Here is a 20,416-nt window from a genome sequence, read left to right as displayed (position 1 = left end):
CCTGTTCATTTGGTATCAGGAAGCAAACATACTTCTCTACTAAGTTCTAAGTTAACATAGGATTTCCCATTTCATTAGAAATCTGTTGTCCATTTTCACTAACTTTAAATAATTTTATTTTTGATGTTTGTGAATGAGTCATAGCCTCAGCCATTTTCTAATCTGAGAGACCTGAGTGGGCTTGCATTAGTAATTTTGAATCATTACAGTTCATTCTAATAAACAATACGACTTTTGAAAGGCACAATGTAGAGATTTTTTTTTTTACTGGGGGTAGATTTTCTGGAAAGAGAACAGAGAATAGGAAACATGGTGGAGCCAGATACCATTGTCACTGCTCACGTGGGTACGTAATCCTAGTCTCCCTCTTTCACTTTATAGGGCTATGCAACTTCCTGTAACTCCTGCTTGTTCTTTCCTCAGTATTTTTCAACTTTAAATTATAAACCTATGCCAGAACTTAGATGAAGAGATAAGAGTAAGATTAGCTTTGAATAAACGAATTCCTATATTAAAATCCTTCATGGCCACTATTTTTAATTAATTTTAGAGATTTTGGAAAGGTAATAATTTTATATGACTCAAAAACCAAAATACATAAAAAGATAGGCAGTACAGTGAAAAATCTCACTCTACACTGTCTCCTTTTCTCTCCCCTGTAGATAATGTCTCTATTAGTCTCTCAAAGAGCCCTGAGAGTTTCTTTATGTAGAAAAACAAGCAAATAATATATATTCTCAATTTCCTCTCTTTATTACTCAAAAAGCATACTTTTCACACTGTTCCATATCTTACATTTTTCACTTAACAGCATTTTTTAAATATCTTTATTGGAGTATAATTGCTTTACAATGTTGTGTTAGTTTCTGCTATACAACAAAGTGAATCAGCTATATGTATACATATATCCCCATATCTCCTCCCTCTTGAGACTCCCTCCCACCCTCCCTCTCCCACCCCTCTAGGTCATCACAAAGCATCAAGCTGATCTCCCTGTGCTATGCAGCAGCTTCCCACTAGCCGTCCATTTTGCATTTGGTAGTGTATATATGTCAATGCTACTCTCTCACTTCGTCCCAGCTTCCCCTTCCTCCCCATGTCCTCAAGTCCGTTCTCTACGTCTGGGTCTTTATTCCTGCCCTGCCACTAGGTTCATCCGTACCATTTTTTTAGATTCCATATATGTGTGTTAACATACAGTATTTTTCTCTTTCTGACTTCACTCTGTATAACAGACTCTAGGTCCATCCACCTCATTACAAATAACTCTATTTCATTCCTTTTTATGGCTGAGTAGTATTCCATTGTATATATGTGCCACACCTTCTTTATCCATTCATCTGTTGATGGACATTTAGGTTGTTTCCATGTCCTGGCTACTGTAAATAGTGCTGCAGTGAATATTGTGGTACATGTATCTTTTTGAATTATGATTTTCTCAGGGTATATGCCCAGTAGTGGAATTGCTGGGTCATATGGCAGTTCTATTTTTAGTTTTTTAAGGAACCTCCATAGTGGCTGTATCAATTTACATTCCCACCAACAGTGCAGTGCCTTTTCTCTGCACCCTCTCCAGCATTTATTGTTTCTAGATTTTTAAAAATAAATTTAATTAATTAATTTATTTATTTTTGGCTGCATCGGGTCTTTGTTGATGCGTGCAGGCTTTCTCTAGTTGTGGCAAGCAGGGGCTACTGTTCATTGCGGTGTGTGGGCTTCTCATCGCAGTGCATGGGCTTCTCATTGAGGTGGCTTCTCGTTGCAGAGCATGGGCGCTAGGTGCGCAGGCTTCAGTGGTTGTGGCATGCAGGCTCAGTAGTTGTGGCTCGCGGGCTTAGTTGTTCCACAGCATGTGGGGTCTTCCTGGACCAGGGCTCGAACCTGCGTCCCCTGCATTGGCAGGCAGATTCTTAACCGCTGCACCACCAGGGAATTCCCCATATGCTAATTTGTTTCTGTAAGTTCTATGAGATAAATTCCCAGAAATGGGATTGTTTGATCAAAGGGCAAATGTTTGTAATTTTGATAGTTATTGTTAGATTGCCTTGTACAGGGGTTTCCTAATTTGCCATCCCATGAGCCATAAAGGTACCAATTTTAATTCTTAAGAAATCGGTTCATTTTCCTATTTTTATGTTTTCAAAATAGTCTTCAGATGTGGGTAGGAAATTTGAAGTTAATTAAGGTATGTTTTGTTTTATTTAGAATGCCAAGAAAAGCAGAGTTCCCATCTTTTTGAGACCTTTTATTTTTTTAGATTAGGGAACAGAGCACAAGGTTAAAACTTTGTAAACTTGAATTTTAATCCCAGCTCTGCTGCCAACTACATGTGTCCTTCACAGCTTTGTGTCTGTAACCTCTTCTCTGAAAGGGAAATGGTAATTTATTTCCTCTCTACTTTATAAGATATTAAGATAAAAAGGAGAATATATAACTTTGAAAAAAAACTAGAGAGCCCTATGAAATATAAGAAATAAATTTCTCCTGTTACATTTTTTACTTTGGAAATTAGGTATTGAATTAAAATGCTTTATGGTTCATGAATAACAGATGAAACCTTGGAATCAATAGTAGGAAATTTAGCACATGGGAACACAGGAGGATCATTGAGTTCTGAGGCAAACTAGGGAGCTCAAAGAATAGGGTGAGAGACTGCTCATGTGAGGTAAATGGCGTTTCAGTGAAACTTGCTGATGCTGAAGATAACAATTCTCAAAGGATTTAGTTTAAACATGTACTCTTTGGTCTTGTAGTTGATGAGAAAAGAAAGTCCAAAACGACACACATGGTGCTCCTGGAGATCATTAAAGAAGAAGGCCTGTGAGTACTACCTTGTTCATCCTTGTTAGGTAGAGCAGCTCATTAGGAGATTCCTGGGCGTCCATCATACCTACACTCACTTTCTATCCATTCTCAAAGCCTCACAGTGTTGTGAATTTGTAATTGCCTGAGTTGTAAGTAAATACATAGTTGTTTTCATTTCCTTAAAGTTCTGTGGTTGACCATTTTGATTCTTGATCATGGCGTCTTACATGAAACTAATGAACAATAAACTGAAGAAGGTAATAGTTGTTCAGCTCATTCTATCAGATGCATTCAGACCTGTGTACCTTTTAAAAAACTTTTTATTTGGAAATAATTTCAAATTTACAAAAAGTTGCAAAACTAAAATAGTACAAAGAATACCAGTATGTGTTTTAACCAGATTGACCTGTTGTTAACACTCTTCCATTTGTACTCATGCTTTCTCCCTCCCTTCCCCCTCCCTCCTTCTTTCTTTACTACACAGACACATACACACACCACACACAGATTTTTTCAGAATTAATTTGAGAGTAAGTTACATACCATACATCAAAGCCCCTTACCCCTACGACTGACATTTTCAAAGATGTGGACCTTCTCCCCTTATTTTTCCTTAAATAAAATTTTTCTCACTTTAAGTTTGCCTCATGTTTCTTCATGATTAGATTGAGTCTATGCATTCTTGGCCAGAATAATGTATAGGTGAAATTGTGTCCTCCTCAGGATGTCACATTGGAGTCACATGTTGTCTACTTCCCTCCACTGGTTAATTATGATTTCTTAGATTCAAGTTAGCACTGAATAATTTTATTTTTCCTCTTTTGCAACTATAAGCAGTCTATGAGGAAATAATTTAGTATCATACAGACTCAGAAATTCAATGGTTTACAATTAATTACTTAATTATTTTGGTGCTCAAATTGTCCCAGGTGTGGCCAGTGTGAGCTCCTTCAGTCTGGTTCCTGTGCCCTTATAACATGCCCCCATCACTTTTTTTTTTTGCACTTATATATTTACTTCATTTTAAATGTTCTTGCCCTGTAATAAAATGTGAATGATGCTATATTAACTAACAGCCATGAGGAAATTGTCTTTAATTTTACATAGCAATTTACTAAAGGAAATCGAGGGGGGAAATCAATAAATCAGTGATAGAATGTATGTTGTTTCTTTGGTATCATTAATGCTAGAAAAGAATTCTTGGTTTGGGCATCCTCAGAATGTAGAATATGTGTACAGTTTGGAGTACATTGTAGTGTAGGAGTGAACTTTGAGAATATGTGAATGATGATCAGCCTTTTCTAGGACTCTCATTTCTAGTGCCTTTTGTTCAGCATTTTTACTTTGCTTATTGTGTTCTTCCCCTAGCCTGGCACCATATCGAGGGTGGTTTCCAGTTATCTCCAGTCTCTGCTGCTCCAATTTTGTCTATTTCTACACTTTTAATAGCCTCAAAGCAGTCTGGGTCAAAGGTCAACATTCTACTACTGCAAAAGATCTGGTAGTTGGATTTGTTGCAGGTAACTAAGTTTTCTGAATATAAGATATTTTTATATTTTGTTGTTTATATTGTGGTCCATATACCCCGAGAGGTTATTTTAACACAAAGTAATGCTACAAAGAATGTAATTAGTTTTCTGACTTGACTCTGTGTGTGTGTGTTGTGTGTGTAGTAAAAATGCATAACATAAAATTTACCATCCTAACAATTTTTAAGTGTACATTTCAGTAGTAGGTTTACTTACATTATTGTGAAACAGATCTCCAGAACATTTTCATTTTATACATGAGAAGTTCTGTACCCACTAAATAACAACTCCCCTTTCCACCCTCCCCCCCAGCTCCTGGTAAGCACAGTTCTACTTTCTGTTTCTATGCATGCGACTACTTTAGATGCCTCGTATAAGTGGAATCATGCAGTATTTGTCTTTTTGTGACTGGTTTATTTCATTCAACATAATATGTACTCCAGGTTCATTCATATTGTAGGCTGTAACAGGATTTCCTGGTTTTTTAAGGGTGAATAATATTCTATTGTATGTATATACCACATTTTGTTTATCCATTCATCTATTGATGGACATTGGAGTTGTTTCCACCTCCTGGTTACTGTGAATATTTGCTGCTATGAACATGGGTTGTATGAATAGTTCTTTTGAGTCCCTGCTTTCAATTCTTTTGAATATATTCCCATAAGTGAGATTGCTAGATCATATGGTAGTTCTTTTTTTAATTTTGAGAGGAACTACCATACTGTTTTCCACACTGGTTGCACTATTTCAAAATCCCACAAGCAGTTGGTTCCAGGTTCTCCACATCCTTACAAACACTTGTTATCTTCTATTTTCTCTATAGTAGCCATCCTAATGATGGCGAAGTGATAGTTCACCGTGTTTTTTTTTGTTTTTTTTTGTTTTTTTTTTTTTGCGGTACGCGGGCGTCTCACTGTTGTGGCCTCTCCCGTAGCGGAGCACAGGCTCCGGACGCGCAGGCTCAGCGGCCATGGCTCACGGGCCCAGCCGCTCCGCGGCATGTGGGATCTTCCCGGACCGGGGCACATACCCGTGTCCCCTGCATTGCAGGCGGACTCTCAACCACTGCGCCACCAGGGAAGCCCTCACTGTGGTTTTGATTTGCATTTCTCTGATGATTAGTGATGTTGAGCATCTTTTCCTATGATGTTGAGCATCTTTGGAGAAATGTCTGTTCAAATCTTTTGCCCATTTTTTGAGTTATTTGATTTTTTGTTGTTGTTGCACTATAAGTATTCTTTATGTATTCTGGATATTAACCCCTTATCAGATATACGATTTGCACATATTTTCTCCCATTTTGTAGGTTGCCTTTCACTCTGTTGATATGTCCTTCAATGCTCAAAAGTTTTTAAGTTTGATATTGTGCCATTTGCATATTTTTCCTTTTTTGCCTGTGCTTTTGGTGTCATGTCCAAGAAATCATGCTGAGTTTAATGCCATGAAAGCTTTCCTCCTATGTTTTCATCTAGGAGTTGTATAGTTTTAGGTCTTTAATCCATTTAGAGTTAATTTCTGTGTGTGATGTAAGATAAGGATCCAACTTCATTCTTTTGTATGTGGAAATCCAGTTTTCCTAATACCATTTGTTGATGTGGCTAGACTGTCCTTTCCCCCTCTGAATGGTCTTGGCACCCTTGTGAAGATCAGTTGACCATATACACAAAGTTTTATTTTTGAGCTGACTTGGCTTATTTTTATCTTCTTAATCAGAGAGGAGGGTCAGTTATCCCTGTTTAGCAGCCTGTACCCAGAATTTATGGACATAAGGTCTCTTTTTTTAAAAATGAAAATCACAATACCTTTCCTGCTTACTTTCTGGGGATTTTTGGGGGGATTTTTTTGTTTGTTTGTTTTGTTTTGTTTTTTTGGACTGAGGATTGCATGCAATGTTTAACATGAACAGGACTGGCTACATTATTTTCAGGGTCCAGTATAAAATGAAAATGCAGGACTCCTTGTTCACAATTTATTAAGCATTTCAAGATGGTTGACACTAAAGCATTAAACCAAGCACAAGACAGGTTACACACTCATGAAGCCCACCATGAGTGTGAAAGCATTTAGTCAGATGTGACAAAGTTTTTAGTGCACAGCCCAGTGTAGTCAGTATCACCATAGTCGTTAGTACCCTAGGGGTTCATAGGAGAAAGGTCACTTTTGGCTGGGAGGTATCTCCTTATAGGAAGCAGTGCCTCTTGAGCTGAGCCTTGGCAGAATTAGTAACACTTGGAGATAAGTGGTGACGGTTTCTGGATGGAGAGAATGGTAGCAAACTGAGAGAATACAGGACCACATTTAGATCAGTGAGTTCTATAATTTTGTGAGTGAGTGTAGGAACATGAGCAATAAAGTTGGAGAGTTGAATAGGAGCCCAATTTTAGAAGGCTTTGGATCCTTGTCATCTGAGACTTCAGAAGCACTAAGGAGCCACTAACCTGATATTGTGAATATTTAGTTACTGTCTGTCTCTACTTAGTGGAATATGAGCTCTATAAGAGCAGGTATCTTTATCTATATATGGTATATCAAAGATATATATAAGATGCAGAGCAGTATCTTATATATACTTTATATATATAAGATATAGGGGCTTCCTTGGTTGTCCAGTGGTTAAGACTCCGTGCTTCCAGTGCAGGGGGCACAGGTTCAATCCCTGGTTAGGGAACTAAGATCCCGCATGCCGCGCGGTGTGACCAAAAAAAAGAAAGTTAAAGATATATATTACATGAATTAGACAATATATATTGCAATTATAAATTTATCTCTATATATGTGTAATTGTTATATCTATACATATATAAGATAACGAATACATATGATACCTGCTTTTGTGGCATATGTGTATATATGTATCCGTTTCCCCATTGCCTTGCTAAATTTTCAGTAAGAACAGTTCCTAACATGTAGTAGGAGCTCAATAAATATTTGCTAAATAAACAAAATATTTGTTGAATTAATCAGGGTTTTATTAAAGAGATGGGAAAAAAGTAGATCTCTTTCCTATGGGTTTTTTGTGTTTATCTAGTCTATATCTAAATTGATTTATTTAAATGTTGCATGTTTAGTGTTAGTATTTTGTGGACTCACTTATTGATATATCTGTGAAAAATTACTGATTTGGGAGCCACACAGTTGAATAATGTAAATGTCCATTTGAAATGAAAATGATTTGATTGAAAAATAGTTACCAGGCCAGGAGTATTCACGGCCCCCAATTCTTCCTCTTCACCTATATGAGACCACTGCTGTTTTTTTATTTGGTCTCTGAGCCTTTCTTATGCTTAGTACTCTCATTTTAGTCTCAAGTTGATTTTAATATAATGAACTTTCACTTGGACCAACTTTTTTTTTAATTGAGATATAATTGACATAATATTCTATTAGTTTCAGGTATATGACATAATGATTCAATATTTGTGTATAATGTGAAATGATCACCACAAGAAGTCTGGTTAACATCCATCATCACAGATATTTACAATTTTTTTTCTTTTCTTGTGGTGAGAACTTTTAAGATCGACTCTCAGCAACTTTCAAATATGCAGTTCAGTATTATTAAGTCTAGTCACCTTCTGTACATCACATCCCCATGACTGACTTATTTTAAAACTGGAAGTTTGTGCCTTTTGACCACCCTCATCACCCCCAACCCCCGCCAGACCAACTTTCACATAAAGAGTATAACACACAGGGTTTCATTTTCTGGGGTAATAAGTGAATACTTGTAGGTAGGTAACTCAGGATAGAAATCTGGAAGTCTTCATAGAGGGTGCTCTCTTACCCTCCATGTCTGCCTGGTCTTCATGAACTATCAGTCTGTCCCTTAAATCTCTCTTGAATCCATTCCCTCGTCTCCATGTCCGTAGCCGTTTCCCAAAATCAAGTGCCATCATCTCTCCCTTGGACCATTGCTCTGTTCTGATCTCTTTGCCTCTCAAGTCTTTCTCACTAACATACTTTGCATAGTTGTGCTTCAAGTCGCCTTTCTAGAAGAATGGTTTTCAAGCAATGTCATAATTCAAAGAACTCAAATTTGAGATTTGTTCACTTGAAAAAATATCAGAATAGATCCAACCTGTAGAGGAGGAATCTTCTTTTTTACATAATTGCAACAAATGGCAATCTGGTATGATGTTTTATACTTGACACCAAGTATTGGTAATACCTTGATTTTAATACTTTTTTTTTTTTTTTTTTTGCCCGCGCTGTGTGGCATGGGGCATGCAGGATCTTAGTTCCCCGACCAGGGGTCAAACCCGTGTCCCCTGAATTGGGAGTACGGAGTCTTATCCACTGGACCGCCAGGGAAGTCCCTTAATACTTTTTAGATTACTGTGGTTCATATGTATTTACATTTAAAAGGTTACGACTCACTGTCAGAGACTAACTCATATAACTTCCCACGAAACTACTAGTTTATGAAGTATATGATTAAATCTTCTTTTTAGGTGTCCAAAGTTGTTTGTTTGCTGTTATCTGGCATCCCATTATCTACTAGGTACACACAACCCCTTGTTATTCTCTCTCACTGTGCTCTGCTCATTTTCTTTCTAACTCTTATGCAGTTTATAATTACAGTAGATCCTCCCATACCTAAAACAGCTAGACTGGTATGGTAGGGCAGTTAGTTTTAAAAAGTCAATGGAAGTAGGGACTATCATAAATAGCCTACATGCCTTAAATATTTTATTTTAACCTAAGATATGTGAATATATACTTATCCAATTTTTTGTATGGCCAAGACATATCCACTCACTGATGGAAGTTTTGTACTTTTTTTCTTGTATAACCCATACCTGTAAATGCTTTGCCTACTGTAACAGATATGACCGACATAAGCAGGTTTGAGAAAAGACATAATTCACTCCTGGTAAGCCTAAACCCCTGTGGGATGGAAGTAGAAGAGCACGGGTACACTAGGGAGTAGCCTACTGGCCGTAGCTATCAGCGTGCCGTGGCATCTGTCGGTGTGTCCTGTAAAGAGAAAGAGGAACACAGGTTTATCTGGTGAGTCCATTATATGGAACTGGTTAAAAGAGATCCCACTGTATTAATATCATTCTAATTCATTTACATTCTGAAATGTTTTCTTGAGAGCGTGAGAAAAGAATGGAATTACGCTTGACGTCCAGGGAGAACCCGTGGGTCTGTGTTGACTGTGAACATCATCTGTTACATGTCTTGTCAGAGAAATGATTGAGAACTGCTATTCTAATATCCGAATCTGATTATGTTGTGCCCAGCTTCAGACCCTTCAGTGTCTGCCGCTTGCGTGTAGGATGGAGTCGCGGCACCCTCAGCAGAAAAGGCCCCCCTCGTACACGTGCAGGATAAGCGCCTAACATACGAGATCTGCTGTGATACTGCTTACCTCCCTATCTTGGTCTTTTCTATTCTTGTTCTCCTGTACCAAACTGTGATTCCTTGAATAGACCGAGCCCTTAGTAACTTCATTCCTCTACAGCTGCTGTTGTCAGTCTGAAGCAGCCTTACTGCTTTTTTTATCTTATTAATTCCTAGTCATCCTTTTATTCTCATCTCAAGCCACCTCCTCTTCAGGAAGCTTCCCTGTTTCTCATGTCCACCACCCCCAAGTTGTATTCTGGGTTAGGTGCCTACCCTCTGTGCTCCAGCTCTGTATATACCTCTGTCTCAGTGCTTACTCTGCTGGGTAACAATAGTCTGCATATTTGTCTTTATCTTTTATTAGACAGTGAACTCCTTAAGGGCAGAGACTACATTGTTTTAAATCTCTGTATCCCCAGTGGCTGATACACAGAAGGTGCTGATTAAATGTCAAATGAATGAATTCAATTTAAAGGACCACTCCTCCTGTAATCTTCCTCATTTTACTAGTTGCCCTACCAAAAGTCGAATTCATCCTCTTTCTCTTTGACCCCGCCTCCAGTCTGTGAGCAAATCCTATTGCCTGTTTCTTCATATGGTTTCTAGAATTCAGCCCCTTCCCCCACTACAACCTGTGTCCAAGCCACCACTAAATCTTGCCAGGATTATCTTCAGAGCCTCCCAACTGATGTCCTGCTTCCTCCTTTGTCCCCTTCAATATGTATTCAACACAGCAGCCAGTGTGCTCATGTTAAAACATAAGTGAGGGCTCCCCTGGTGGCGCAGTAGTTAAGAATCCGCCTGCCAATGCAGGGGACACGGGTTCGTGCCCTGGTCCGGGAAGATCCCACATGCCACGGAGCAACTAAGCCCGTGCGCCACAACTACTGAGCCTGTGCCCTAGAGCCTGCAAGCCACAACTACTGAGCCCACGTGCCACAACTACTGAAGCCCATGCACCTAGAGCCCATGCTCTGCAACAAGAGAAGCCACTGCATTGAGAAGCCTGCGCACTGCAACAAAGAGTAGCCCCCGCTTGCCGCAACTAGAAAAAGCCCACACACCGCAACGAAGACCCAACGCAGCCAAAAATAAATTAATTAATTAAAAAAACATAAGTGAGATTGTATTATTTCTCTGTTCAAAGGACTCCAGTTGCTTCCCTTCTCACTCAGAGTAAAAGCCAGAGTCCTTACCTTGTCCTACAAAGCCCTGTGTCACCTGGCCCGCCCGTCCTCTTTACTCACTCCACCGCAAGCCTCACTGACCTCTTCTCCAGGAACACTCCTGGCATGCTTCTGCCTCGGGGCCTGTGTACCTGCTGTTTCCTCTGCCTGGTTACTGTGTGGTTCATTCCCTCACCTCCTTTAAGGTCTTTCCCTAAATGGCCACACTGATGAAAATGGTGCCCCCTTCTACCCTGCAAAACTTTATCCCCCTTCTCTGCTTAAATTTTCTCCTTAACCTTATCCTCTAACATACTACATATTTTACTCATTTATCCTGTCTTACACCATTAGAACATAAGCTTCAAAAGTGCAGGGATTTTCATTTTTTATTTACTTCTGTATCATCAGCACCTACTTAGCACATACTAGACACACAATACGTATTTGATGAGCAGACCATGGATGACTGACTTGCAGGTCATAATCATTTACTTATCCTAAGATACACATAAAGTTATTTAAGAATTGCTAATTCATACCTCAGATTAAAAAACACCTATTAGCTAGTTTTATGTTTCCAGTTGCTTTAAGAAGGTAGATTTAGTATCAGTAAAAATAAAATTTCTAACAGCTCTTGTAAAAAATAGGCTATTGGGGTGAGAATGAATTCCTATCTTTTGAGATTTTCAAAAATATAATGAATAATCACCTGGTGATTGGATTAGATCAGTGGATCCACAGGGAACATATGACCATGTCTGGGAACATTTTTGGTTGTCACAACTGGAGGATGCTACTGGCATCTAGTGGTAGAAGGCCAGGGATACTGCTAAACATCCTACACAATTGCACCCCTGCCCTGCCCCAAACTAAAAATTATCCAGCCCCAAATGTCAGTAATGTCACAGTTGAGAGACCCTTGATCAAATGAATTTTATAGTCCTTTATAATTCTGTGATTCTCCGATTATAGGTCCTCTCTTTTTCTGAAGGTAGGGAATTCCTTGGAAATCACTTTTGCGAGTTTTAAACTCCTCATGTTTTTATATCTTAATGCTTACCGCATTTTTACGATAATTAAAGCAGCTTTTTCTCTTCCTGCTGTGAACCCTGCCATTGTGTTCCAGTCACTGTAGGAATGAGTTGCATTGTCGCCAGGGAGAACTAGGAGTAGTAGTATTGTTACTCCACTTCTGGGAACTTAGAGAGTTATTACTATTTATTTTATTTTCACAGAAGAAAGCCCAAATAGTTTAATACCCTGGGGAAGAATTTGAGATCAGAACCTTACAGGTAACTTAAATGAAGATGATACTTGCCATTTTTATGAAATTGGAATTTTTATCAATAACTCTTTTTGAATGCCAACGGTGTTATCATTGTTGTGACGGTGAAATTAATTTCCTGTCCTTAGGCCTTAAATCTGGTAAGGCAGGTTTGTTCCTGTAGTGTATCAAGTTGCATTCCTTTGTAAGGAGCCAAGCACTTAGATTTATGACCCTGATCTGCCATTTTCTTATCTCAGTGGTCATGGCACGTGTTCCCCAGAAGTGCACCCAATTAGCATTCTCCATTTTTGTTTTCTGTCCTTAACTCAGGAGACTCACTACTAATAAAACTTTGTTTTTAATATTTCAGAAGTAAACAGCTGTGTTTCACTTATCCTTGAATCAGTGAGTGATTTTAGTGAGTGTGTTCAGTTACTGTTCTTCATCTTTTAATTTTGGTTCTGTTTTCTTATGAATGATTTTTTATGAAGAAAGAAAACAGAATCATTTGAATTGGAAGAAAAACAATTTCCTGTTCTTAAGTAGGTAAGGTATTAATATTCCCATCTTAGAGCTGAAGGAACAGCCATGGCTTGGAACTGGCAGAAGAATTTTCTACACGTAAATAAGCAGACAGATTTCTCTATCCTGCAGCCATATCCACCGTGCTTTAGTCAGAGTCGGAATCACTCATCACGTTCGTTTGCAGCTTGTTTTTCCTCCGTGGAATGTTGTCCTTTGCTTGATTATAAAGGTTGCAAGTTTTTAGTAAAGTTTGGATCCTCAGGTATTTTCCCAGAACTCACAAAATGATAGTGGTTAAAAATACCTCTCCATGTATTTTGGCTTAGAGCATTAAAGAACTTCTCAGAAAGAAAGCTTTGAAATACAAAATGTTCTTACAAGGACTTTATATTCTCTTCTTTAAATGATGTGATGCATTTTTGTACTTGACAGTGTCCTTAGAATCCTCTCCATCTTTCAGCCTGTGTTAATAATGGGGATATGTAAGCAGAATTTTAAATAGTGGCTAAATCTTAATCTTTGCTGCATTGCCTCTGAAATGTTTTGTGTGTGCCTACCTCTTGAATAGAACATGAAGGGAATTTTGATTTCCAAAGAATTTATTTAATGGGCAACCTATTTCATTTGTTTAGAAAGGTATGTACACTGTGCCTGTCTACAGTATCCACAGAAGCTTGTGATCTCTGATTCTGAGCTCTCCTGTCTTCATCTTTAAAAAAAAAAAAAGCAGTAGACTGCTTAGTAGCACTTTCTAGTCTGATTTTTCTTGCTGTTGATTGTTTTTTGTTAAGTGATGTGTACATTATATTGAATAGGAATACATTATAAAGTCTGGGCAGATGGCGTGCATTGATAGTCTTCTATCTTGGCCTCTTGGGCACTTGTGCTTTTGTAAAATGAGACTAGCAAGAATCTCTAGTTAAGACTTTTTCAGATTATGATCAATGCCTCAAGTGACAATGTATGAATATATTGAGTCATAACTAAAGATGACTCCTTTGTGTTATGTGGAAAAATATAACAAATACAACTCATAAAATTATTTGATAATGCCTTTTATTTTGAGAAATGTGTTCTCACAATGTTTCCAAGAGAGAGGTGCCAAAATATCTTACTTTTGCAACTGCATTCAGCTAATGAAAATTTAGAATTTGAATTTCCTGGTGTTTTCACCAAGCTTAGCCTTGGTGTTTTCTATATATAGTATGTTGTGAGATTCCTTAAATCAAAACATTCTTAATCCTGTTGTATTTAAATGGCTTTTAGTAAAAGAAGATTTCTCTTCCCTATAATTGTGCCTCTTGGTTCTTCAGAGTATGGCTAGAGCCAGATAGCTTGATATACCATTGTTTGCTGAGTTTGCTCATTAGTTTACTTGTTAAGTATTTATTTAACAAACATTTATAAAGTATATACTGTGTGTCAGGCACTTTGTTACAAGTCTGTCTGGTATTTTTCTCTAATCATTTCAGGACTGATGAGGAATATTTTAATAACTCAAGGTGGTATTAAATTGGGATCATGTGTTTTCAAAAAAGAAGCACCTGGCTCATTGTATTGTTCCACTCTGAGGCCACCTTGGGCAGCCAAGATCCCCATCCTTAAACTTGTAAGGATTATGATGCTTGTGAAACTGTTTCAGGTGTTTTTGTAATGGTTCATAACTGCTGCTTGCTGCCTGCCTATCCTAATTCCCCAAGTGATGAAGAAGTCTTCTGTGAGCCTCCAGTCCCTGTTGAAGCACTTTCAAATGCCACACTTTCTCTCATTTATTGTACTAGATCCATACTCACTTAAAACCATGTGAGCTACTTACATGAGAGTTGTAAATTGTGTGTTTTATGTGATATTGTCATGGACTTATTTAGCATGTGATCAACAAGTCACTTCCCTGTCTTAAAGCTGTTTTTAAAAACTGTACTTAAAACTGTATCAAAATTGCTACTTTGGTGGTTATATAAATTGACAAACAGATTGCCTCCTATTATACAAATGAGGAAACTCAGTACTCTCTTCATGTGGAGAAGTACTGCTGCCAGCCATTCTGCTATCAGCAAGGCTTCTGCATTGCTTCTAACAGTAGTGGCTTGTGTTGTACCCTGGCACAAAGGGACACCTTACCTTAGGTCTCCTAGTAGGTCAGTGGCAGACGTATAACTGAAACATTGGTGTGTAGCTTTAACATAAGACGGCAAAGCTTAAAAGGTTACATTTTGCTTTCCCTTTGTCTCTCCCCCTTTCTTTTTGAAGGAGTGGTGAATGTGCTGCTAACAACTCCACTCTGGGTAGTAAACACCAGACTGAAGCTGCAAGGGGCGAAATTTAGGAATGAAGACATTGTACCAACCAACTACAATGGTATTATTGGTGAGTGTCTCTTGGGTGAGTTCCTTTGTAAAGATTTTCTTTTCTCTCTGTATCTGGAATTTATCACCATGATAATGCTACAACCTCAAATCTCAGTGCCCAACAGTAAGTATTTGTTTAGCTCCTGTGTCTCTGGATTGACAGGGATTTGACTCATCTAGGCTGACTCCAGCCTAGGAGTCTCAGCTCCATGTGTCTCTCTTCCTTTTCCTGGGACCAACCTGAGCATATTCTTCTCTTGGTGATGGCAAAAGCACAAGAGGACATGCCCAATCATAACAAGCATATTTCAAGCCCCTGTTTGCATTTTGTCTGCTAACACCCTCTTGGCCAAAGCACAACCAGTGGCCAAGCCCCAAGAAGATAAAGGGTAGAGAAATACACCCATGGAGTATATCCCATGGAGCATAGGTGGGAGGGGATGAATATTTCTGAAGAGCAATCTGCTACTTTTTTTTCCCTAATGTTTTCTTTAGATAAGGATACCAGATTAGCATCTGATATCCTTGAGCTTCTGCTTTTTAATAGTATTACATTGCCAGGTTCTCCTTTCCCATGCTTCCATCTTTGTAATGAGAACAGGGGTTTTCTTATAAGGCAATCCTATAAAATGGACTCCAGAGAACTATCTAATCTTTTTTTTATACATTTATTTATTTATCTATTTTGGCTGCATTGGGTCTTCGTTGCTGCGCACAGACTTTCTCTAGTTGTAGCAAGTGGGGGCTACTCGTTGTTGCGGTGCGCAGGCTTCTCATTGTGGTGGCTTCTCTTGTTGCGGAGCAGGGCTTCAAGAGCTGTGGCACACAGGCTCAGTAGCTGTGGCTCGCGGGCTACTGAGCACAGGCTCAGTAGCTCAGTAGCTGTGGTGCACAGGCCTAGTTGCGCCGCAGCATGTGGGATCCTCCGGGACTAGGGCTCAAACCCATGTCCCCTGCGTTGGCAGGCAGATTCCCAATCACTGCGCCACCAGGGAAGTCACCTCTAATCTTTTTCTGTACTGACCTTTGTTGTGAAACACATGAGCTATCAGTTCACAATTCTGTGTAGTACAGAGTTCCCAGTGGTGGTGATGATTACGTAGGAAAACTTGACATGCTAACCCCAGATTTGTCAGGAAAGGTTGCCTATGAGTGAAATTGGTCTCTCAATAACTTGGTGATGGTCAGTATCTGATGATTATTCAAAAGTAGTTAACTGATTAACTTGTTATTGTGAGAAGGAAATCTTGATAGAATCAGTGTGATAGAATACTGATAGAATGAGGTTTGTGTTCTGGGTACATTGTCTTCTCTAGTTAGGGGATTGTTATCAAAGGTCCTTGATTTCTTGCTCAGATGCTTTTCACCAGATCATTCGCGATGAAGGAATCCTGGCTTTATGGAATGGCACATTTCCCTCCTTGCTGTTGGTCTTCAATCCTGCCATCCAATTCATGTTCTATGAAGGTTTAAAACGGCAGCTTTTAAAGAAACGAATGAAGGTAAGCCCTGATTCTGAAAGCAGCAGACAATCCCTGACACCTTCTTGCTGTTTAGATTGATGCAGTTTGTTCTTCCTTTGCTTTCCAGCTTTCTTCTGTGGACGTGTTCATCATTGGTGCAATAGCCAAAGCCATTGCCACCACGGTCACCTATCCTCTGCAGACAGTACAGTCAATTCTGAGGGTGAGTGCCAGGGTTCTCCCTGCATTTAGTCAAACAACGTTCTAAAATACTTGGTTTCCCTGTTTGAAGCAATGTTATTTAATAAAGCAATAAAGTAGTCCGGAGCATTCCTCATGCATTTTTTCCATTATTTGATATTTTGCAGATTGAGGAAAGAGCTATAAAGGAAGTGAACAGCATTCTATGATTTAGTGGAGAGGGGCATGGTGGGGGTCTTCTCAAGTGGCATGATTGGAGATGGGCTCCTCTGAGGAGCCATATGTAAATTAAGACTTAAAGGAAGGTAAGGATCCAGCTGTGCAAAGAGCAGAAGAAAGAGCATTCCAGGTAGAGGGAACATGATGTACCGAGAGCTTGGTGAATCCTAGGAACTGAAAGGAGGCCATTGTGGCTGGAGGTGGCTCAGGAGGAGATTAGAAAAGGAGCAGGGAGCCTATAGGTAAGGACGAGATTTTATTCTCTCTGCAGTGGGAAACCTTTGCAAGGCTTTAGACTGGAGTAATGTGATCTGATTTACAATTCGAGAAGATTACTGTGACTGTTCAGTGGTGAATTGGTCAGAAGGCTAAGAGAAAAGGAGGTTGTCAGGTTAGGAGGCTATTTCGGTCATACAGGTAAGATGTGAGCGTGGCCTGGACTATGGTGGTAGCAGTGGGGAGGAGAGATTCAAGGTCCGTTTGGGAGAAAAAAATTCAAAGGACTTACTGATGGGTAAAATGAAGGTGGAAGTGAAAGTATTTCAGTTCAAAAAGATTATTCCCTTCTGTTAAAAGTATTTTTACTAATGTACTATTTTAAAATTGGTACTTAATATAAAGAAATTCAGTAGCAGTCAAATGAATGTATTTTGACACTTTTATAATAGAAACATATAATGTGAAAAGCTCAAATTGCAGCGATTCTAATTAATTAGTGTTTATCATAACTTCTTAAAGGATTGGAAGCCATACCATCAATATCTAAATCTTCATCGTGGGCATGGCTTTTTCTTTTGAGGTAGAATTTTCCCCATGACTCTCTGTAAAATGAAAATTCTCATGCTTGCTTCATTGAAAAAATATTTCTTATTTTCACTTATTTCATTGAAATAAGAGGATTAATTAAATCTAAATACTGATGGATATGTTTATTACCATATGCTGTAACATGTTACTCCAACATAATTTCCTCTGCAAGCGGAAATTGAGATAAAGAAAGCTGAAATTGAGATAAAGAAAGCAGTAGCAAGCAGTAATTATTTATCTTTTTTTCTTCTTCCCCAGTTCGGACATCACAGACTGAACCCAGAAAACAGAACACTGGGGAGTCTTCGGAACATTCTCTATCTTCTTCACCAACGAGTAAGGTGAGCTTTGTAGATGGTTCACATTCTGTCCTCTTTTTTTTTTTTAATTTATTTTATTTATTTATTTATTTTTGTCTGCGTTGGGTCTTCTTTGCTGTGCGTGGGCTTTCTCTAGTTGTGAACGGGGGCTACTCTTGGTTACAGTGCACAGGCTTCTCATTGCGGTGGCTTCTCTCATTGCGGAGCACAGGCTCTAGGCGTGTGGGCTTCAGTAGTTGTGGCACGCGGGCTCAGTAGTTGTGGCTCACGGGCTCTAGAGCGCAGGCTCAGTAGTTGTGGAGCACGAGCGTAGTTGCTCCGCAGCATGTGGGATCTTCCCGGACCAGGGCTCGAACCCGTGTCCCCTGCATTAGCAGGCGGATTCTTAACCACTGCGCCACCAGGGAAGCCCTCTGTTCTCTCTTTTAACAGCCCTCTCTGCCAAGAAGTGGTTGGATTTGCTTACCTTGCACTTCTGCCTTGGCAGTGGCAGCCTAGAAACCTCTCCCTTGCCTGCTGTGCTCAGACATTTCTGACTTTAGGGGCTAAGTGAGATATGACAGCATTTTGGGAAATTATGGAAGAGTTTAGGTCCTTATTCTTTGTTAGTTACAAAGATTCAGTACTCCTTTAGAAAGGGAATCCTCCTATGAAATCCTGCCATTTGCGACAACATGGATGGACCTTGAAGGTATTATGAAGTAAGTCAGGCAGAGAAAGACAAACATTTGATTTCACTCATATGTGGAATCTAAAAACAAACAAACAAACTCATTGATGCACAGAACAGACTAGTGGTTACCAGAGAGGAAGAGGATTCAAGGGTGGGCAAAATGGGTGAAAGGAGTCAGCTGTACAGTAATGGTTGGTTACTGGACTTGTGTTGGTGATCACTGTGTAGTGTATACAGATGTCAAATTATAATGCTGTATACCTGAAACATAATTTTAAAAAAGAGAGCCCTGCTGTAATCTAATATAGAGACCACTCTGCTGAGTAGTCCTCCGTCGATGACATATCCTATGACCTCTCATAGATAGAAATAAGCAGCTATTAGAGAGCAGCAGTCATAGCGGGAAAGGGAGGGAAGAGTAGGAAGAGTTACAACAATTATCATCATAATGATGACAACAGTGATAATGGTGATGAGAGCAGCTAACACTGTTGAGTGTTTGCTATGTGGCAGACACTAAGCCAGACGCTCTACCTGGGTAATCGCACTTAATCCTAACAACAGCCCTATGAGGCAGGTACTGTCGTCATTTCCCCGTTTCATTTAAAGAAACTGACCCCTAGGGAAGTCAAATAGATCAGCACCTTTGAAGCAAAAGCTGCTGTAACTTTATTACTGTTTCTAGATGTAAGATATTTTAAAATAAATTTATTATAAAGATAGAATATACTTGGGATAAAAAATAAAATCAAAGATAAAGAATTGGTATAAAGTAAAAAATAAATGCTGACCATACCAAGTGTTGGCAAGAATGTGAAGCGACCAGAACTTTCCTATGCTGGTGGGAATTTAGAATGGCACAACCACTTTGGAACGCAATTTGGCATTTTCTTATAAAGCTAAACTTACACCTACCATAGACCCAGCCATTCCCCTTCAAGGTATTTACCCAAGACAAATGAAGTGCGTCTATACAAAGAGCTGTGCATAAATGTTAATAACGGCTTTATTTGTAAGAGTCAAAAGCTGGAAACACCCCAAATGTCCTTCATCAGATGAGTAGATACAAGTTGTGGTATACCTATACAGTGGAATACTATTCAGAAAGGAAAAAGAAATAATTACTGATACATGCAGAAATGTGGATGGATCTCAAAATAATTTTTCTGAGTAAAAGAGGTCAGTATGAAAACGATTTCATACTGTATGATTCCACTTATATAAAACTTAGAAAATGCAAATAATCTACAGTGACAGAAAACATATTAGTGGTTGCTTAGGGCCAGAGTAGGTGGAGGGAGAGTGATTGCAAAGGGACGTGAGGATACTTTTTCAGGTCATGGATATGTTCACTACCTTGAATGTGGTGATTGTTTCATGGGTGTACCCGTCAGTCAAAACTCATCAAATTGAAGTCATTTAAACTTCAATAAAGCTATAAATACGTGCACACCTACTGTGTTTTCTCTCCTGTCTCTTTACCAAGAGCTAGTCACTGTTAACAAAAAGTGCATGTATTTCCAGAATACTGTATAAAACATATATTTTGGGTATTCATTTTTATACAAATGGAATCATATGGTAATACTGTTTTGTACCTTGCCTTTTTGTAAAAACGTTACAAACAATCCTTCACATCAATATCTGTACATTTATCTAGTTTTTTTAAATGACTGCATTTTTTGTTATATAATATGCCATAATTTATTGACCAATACACTTACGATAAATATTTAGT

The 20,416-nt window shown here is 38.8% G+C and overlaps 1 protein-coding gene across 7 annotated transcripts in view; it reads left to right on the top strand.

Moving 5' to 3' along the window:
* Positions 1-20,416, top strand: part of SLC25A17 (solute carrier family 25 member 17) — a 57,255-nt gene that overhangs the window by 21,321 nt on the left and 15,518 nt on the right. For all 7 annotated transcript variants that reach the window (XR_004476655.2, XM_033405115.2, XM_033405114.2 and 4 more), the window contains 6 exons: positions 2,754-2,820; positions 4,174-4,325; positions 14,898-15,014; positions 16,352-16,497; positions 16,586-16,681; positions 17,944-18,026. Coding sequence is in view for 6 of the 7 variants with exons in the window: in XM_033405115.2 (XP_033261006.1) it covers positions 2,754-2,820; positions 4,174-4,325; positions 14,898-15,014; positions 16,352-16,497; positions 16,586-16,681; positions 17,944-18,026 (661 nt within the window). In the remaining variant the exon portion in view is untranslated. The remainder of the gene's footprint in view (positions 1-2,753; positions 2,821-4,173; positions 4,326-14,897; positions 15,015-16,351; positions 16,498-16,585; positions 16,682-17,943; positions 18,027-20,416) is intronic.

The sequence above is a fragment of the Orcinus orca genome, chromosome 11 (genome assembly GCF_937001465.1).
Source record: "Orcinus orca chromosome 11, mOrcOrc1.1, whole genome shotgun sequence".
In the NCBI taxonomy this organism is placed as follows: Eukaryota; Metazoa; Chordata; class Mammalia; order Artiodactyla; family Delphinidae; genus Orcinus; species Orcinus orca.
Note: the sequence above shows the minus strand (reverse complement) of the source record. Positions and strands in the feature narration are given on the sequence as shown.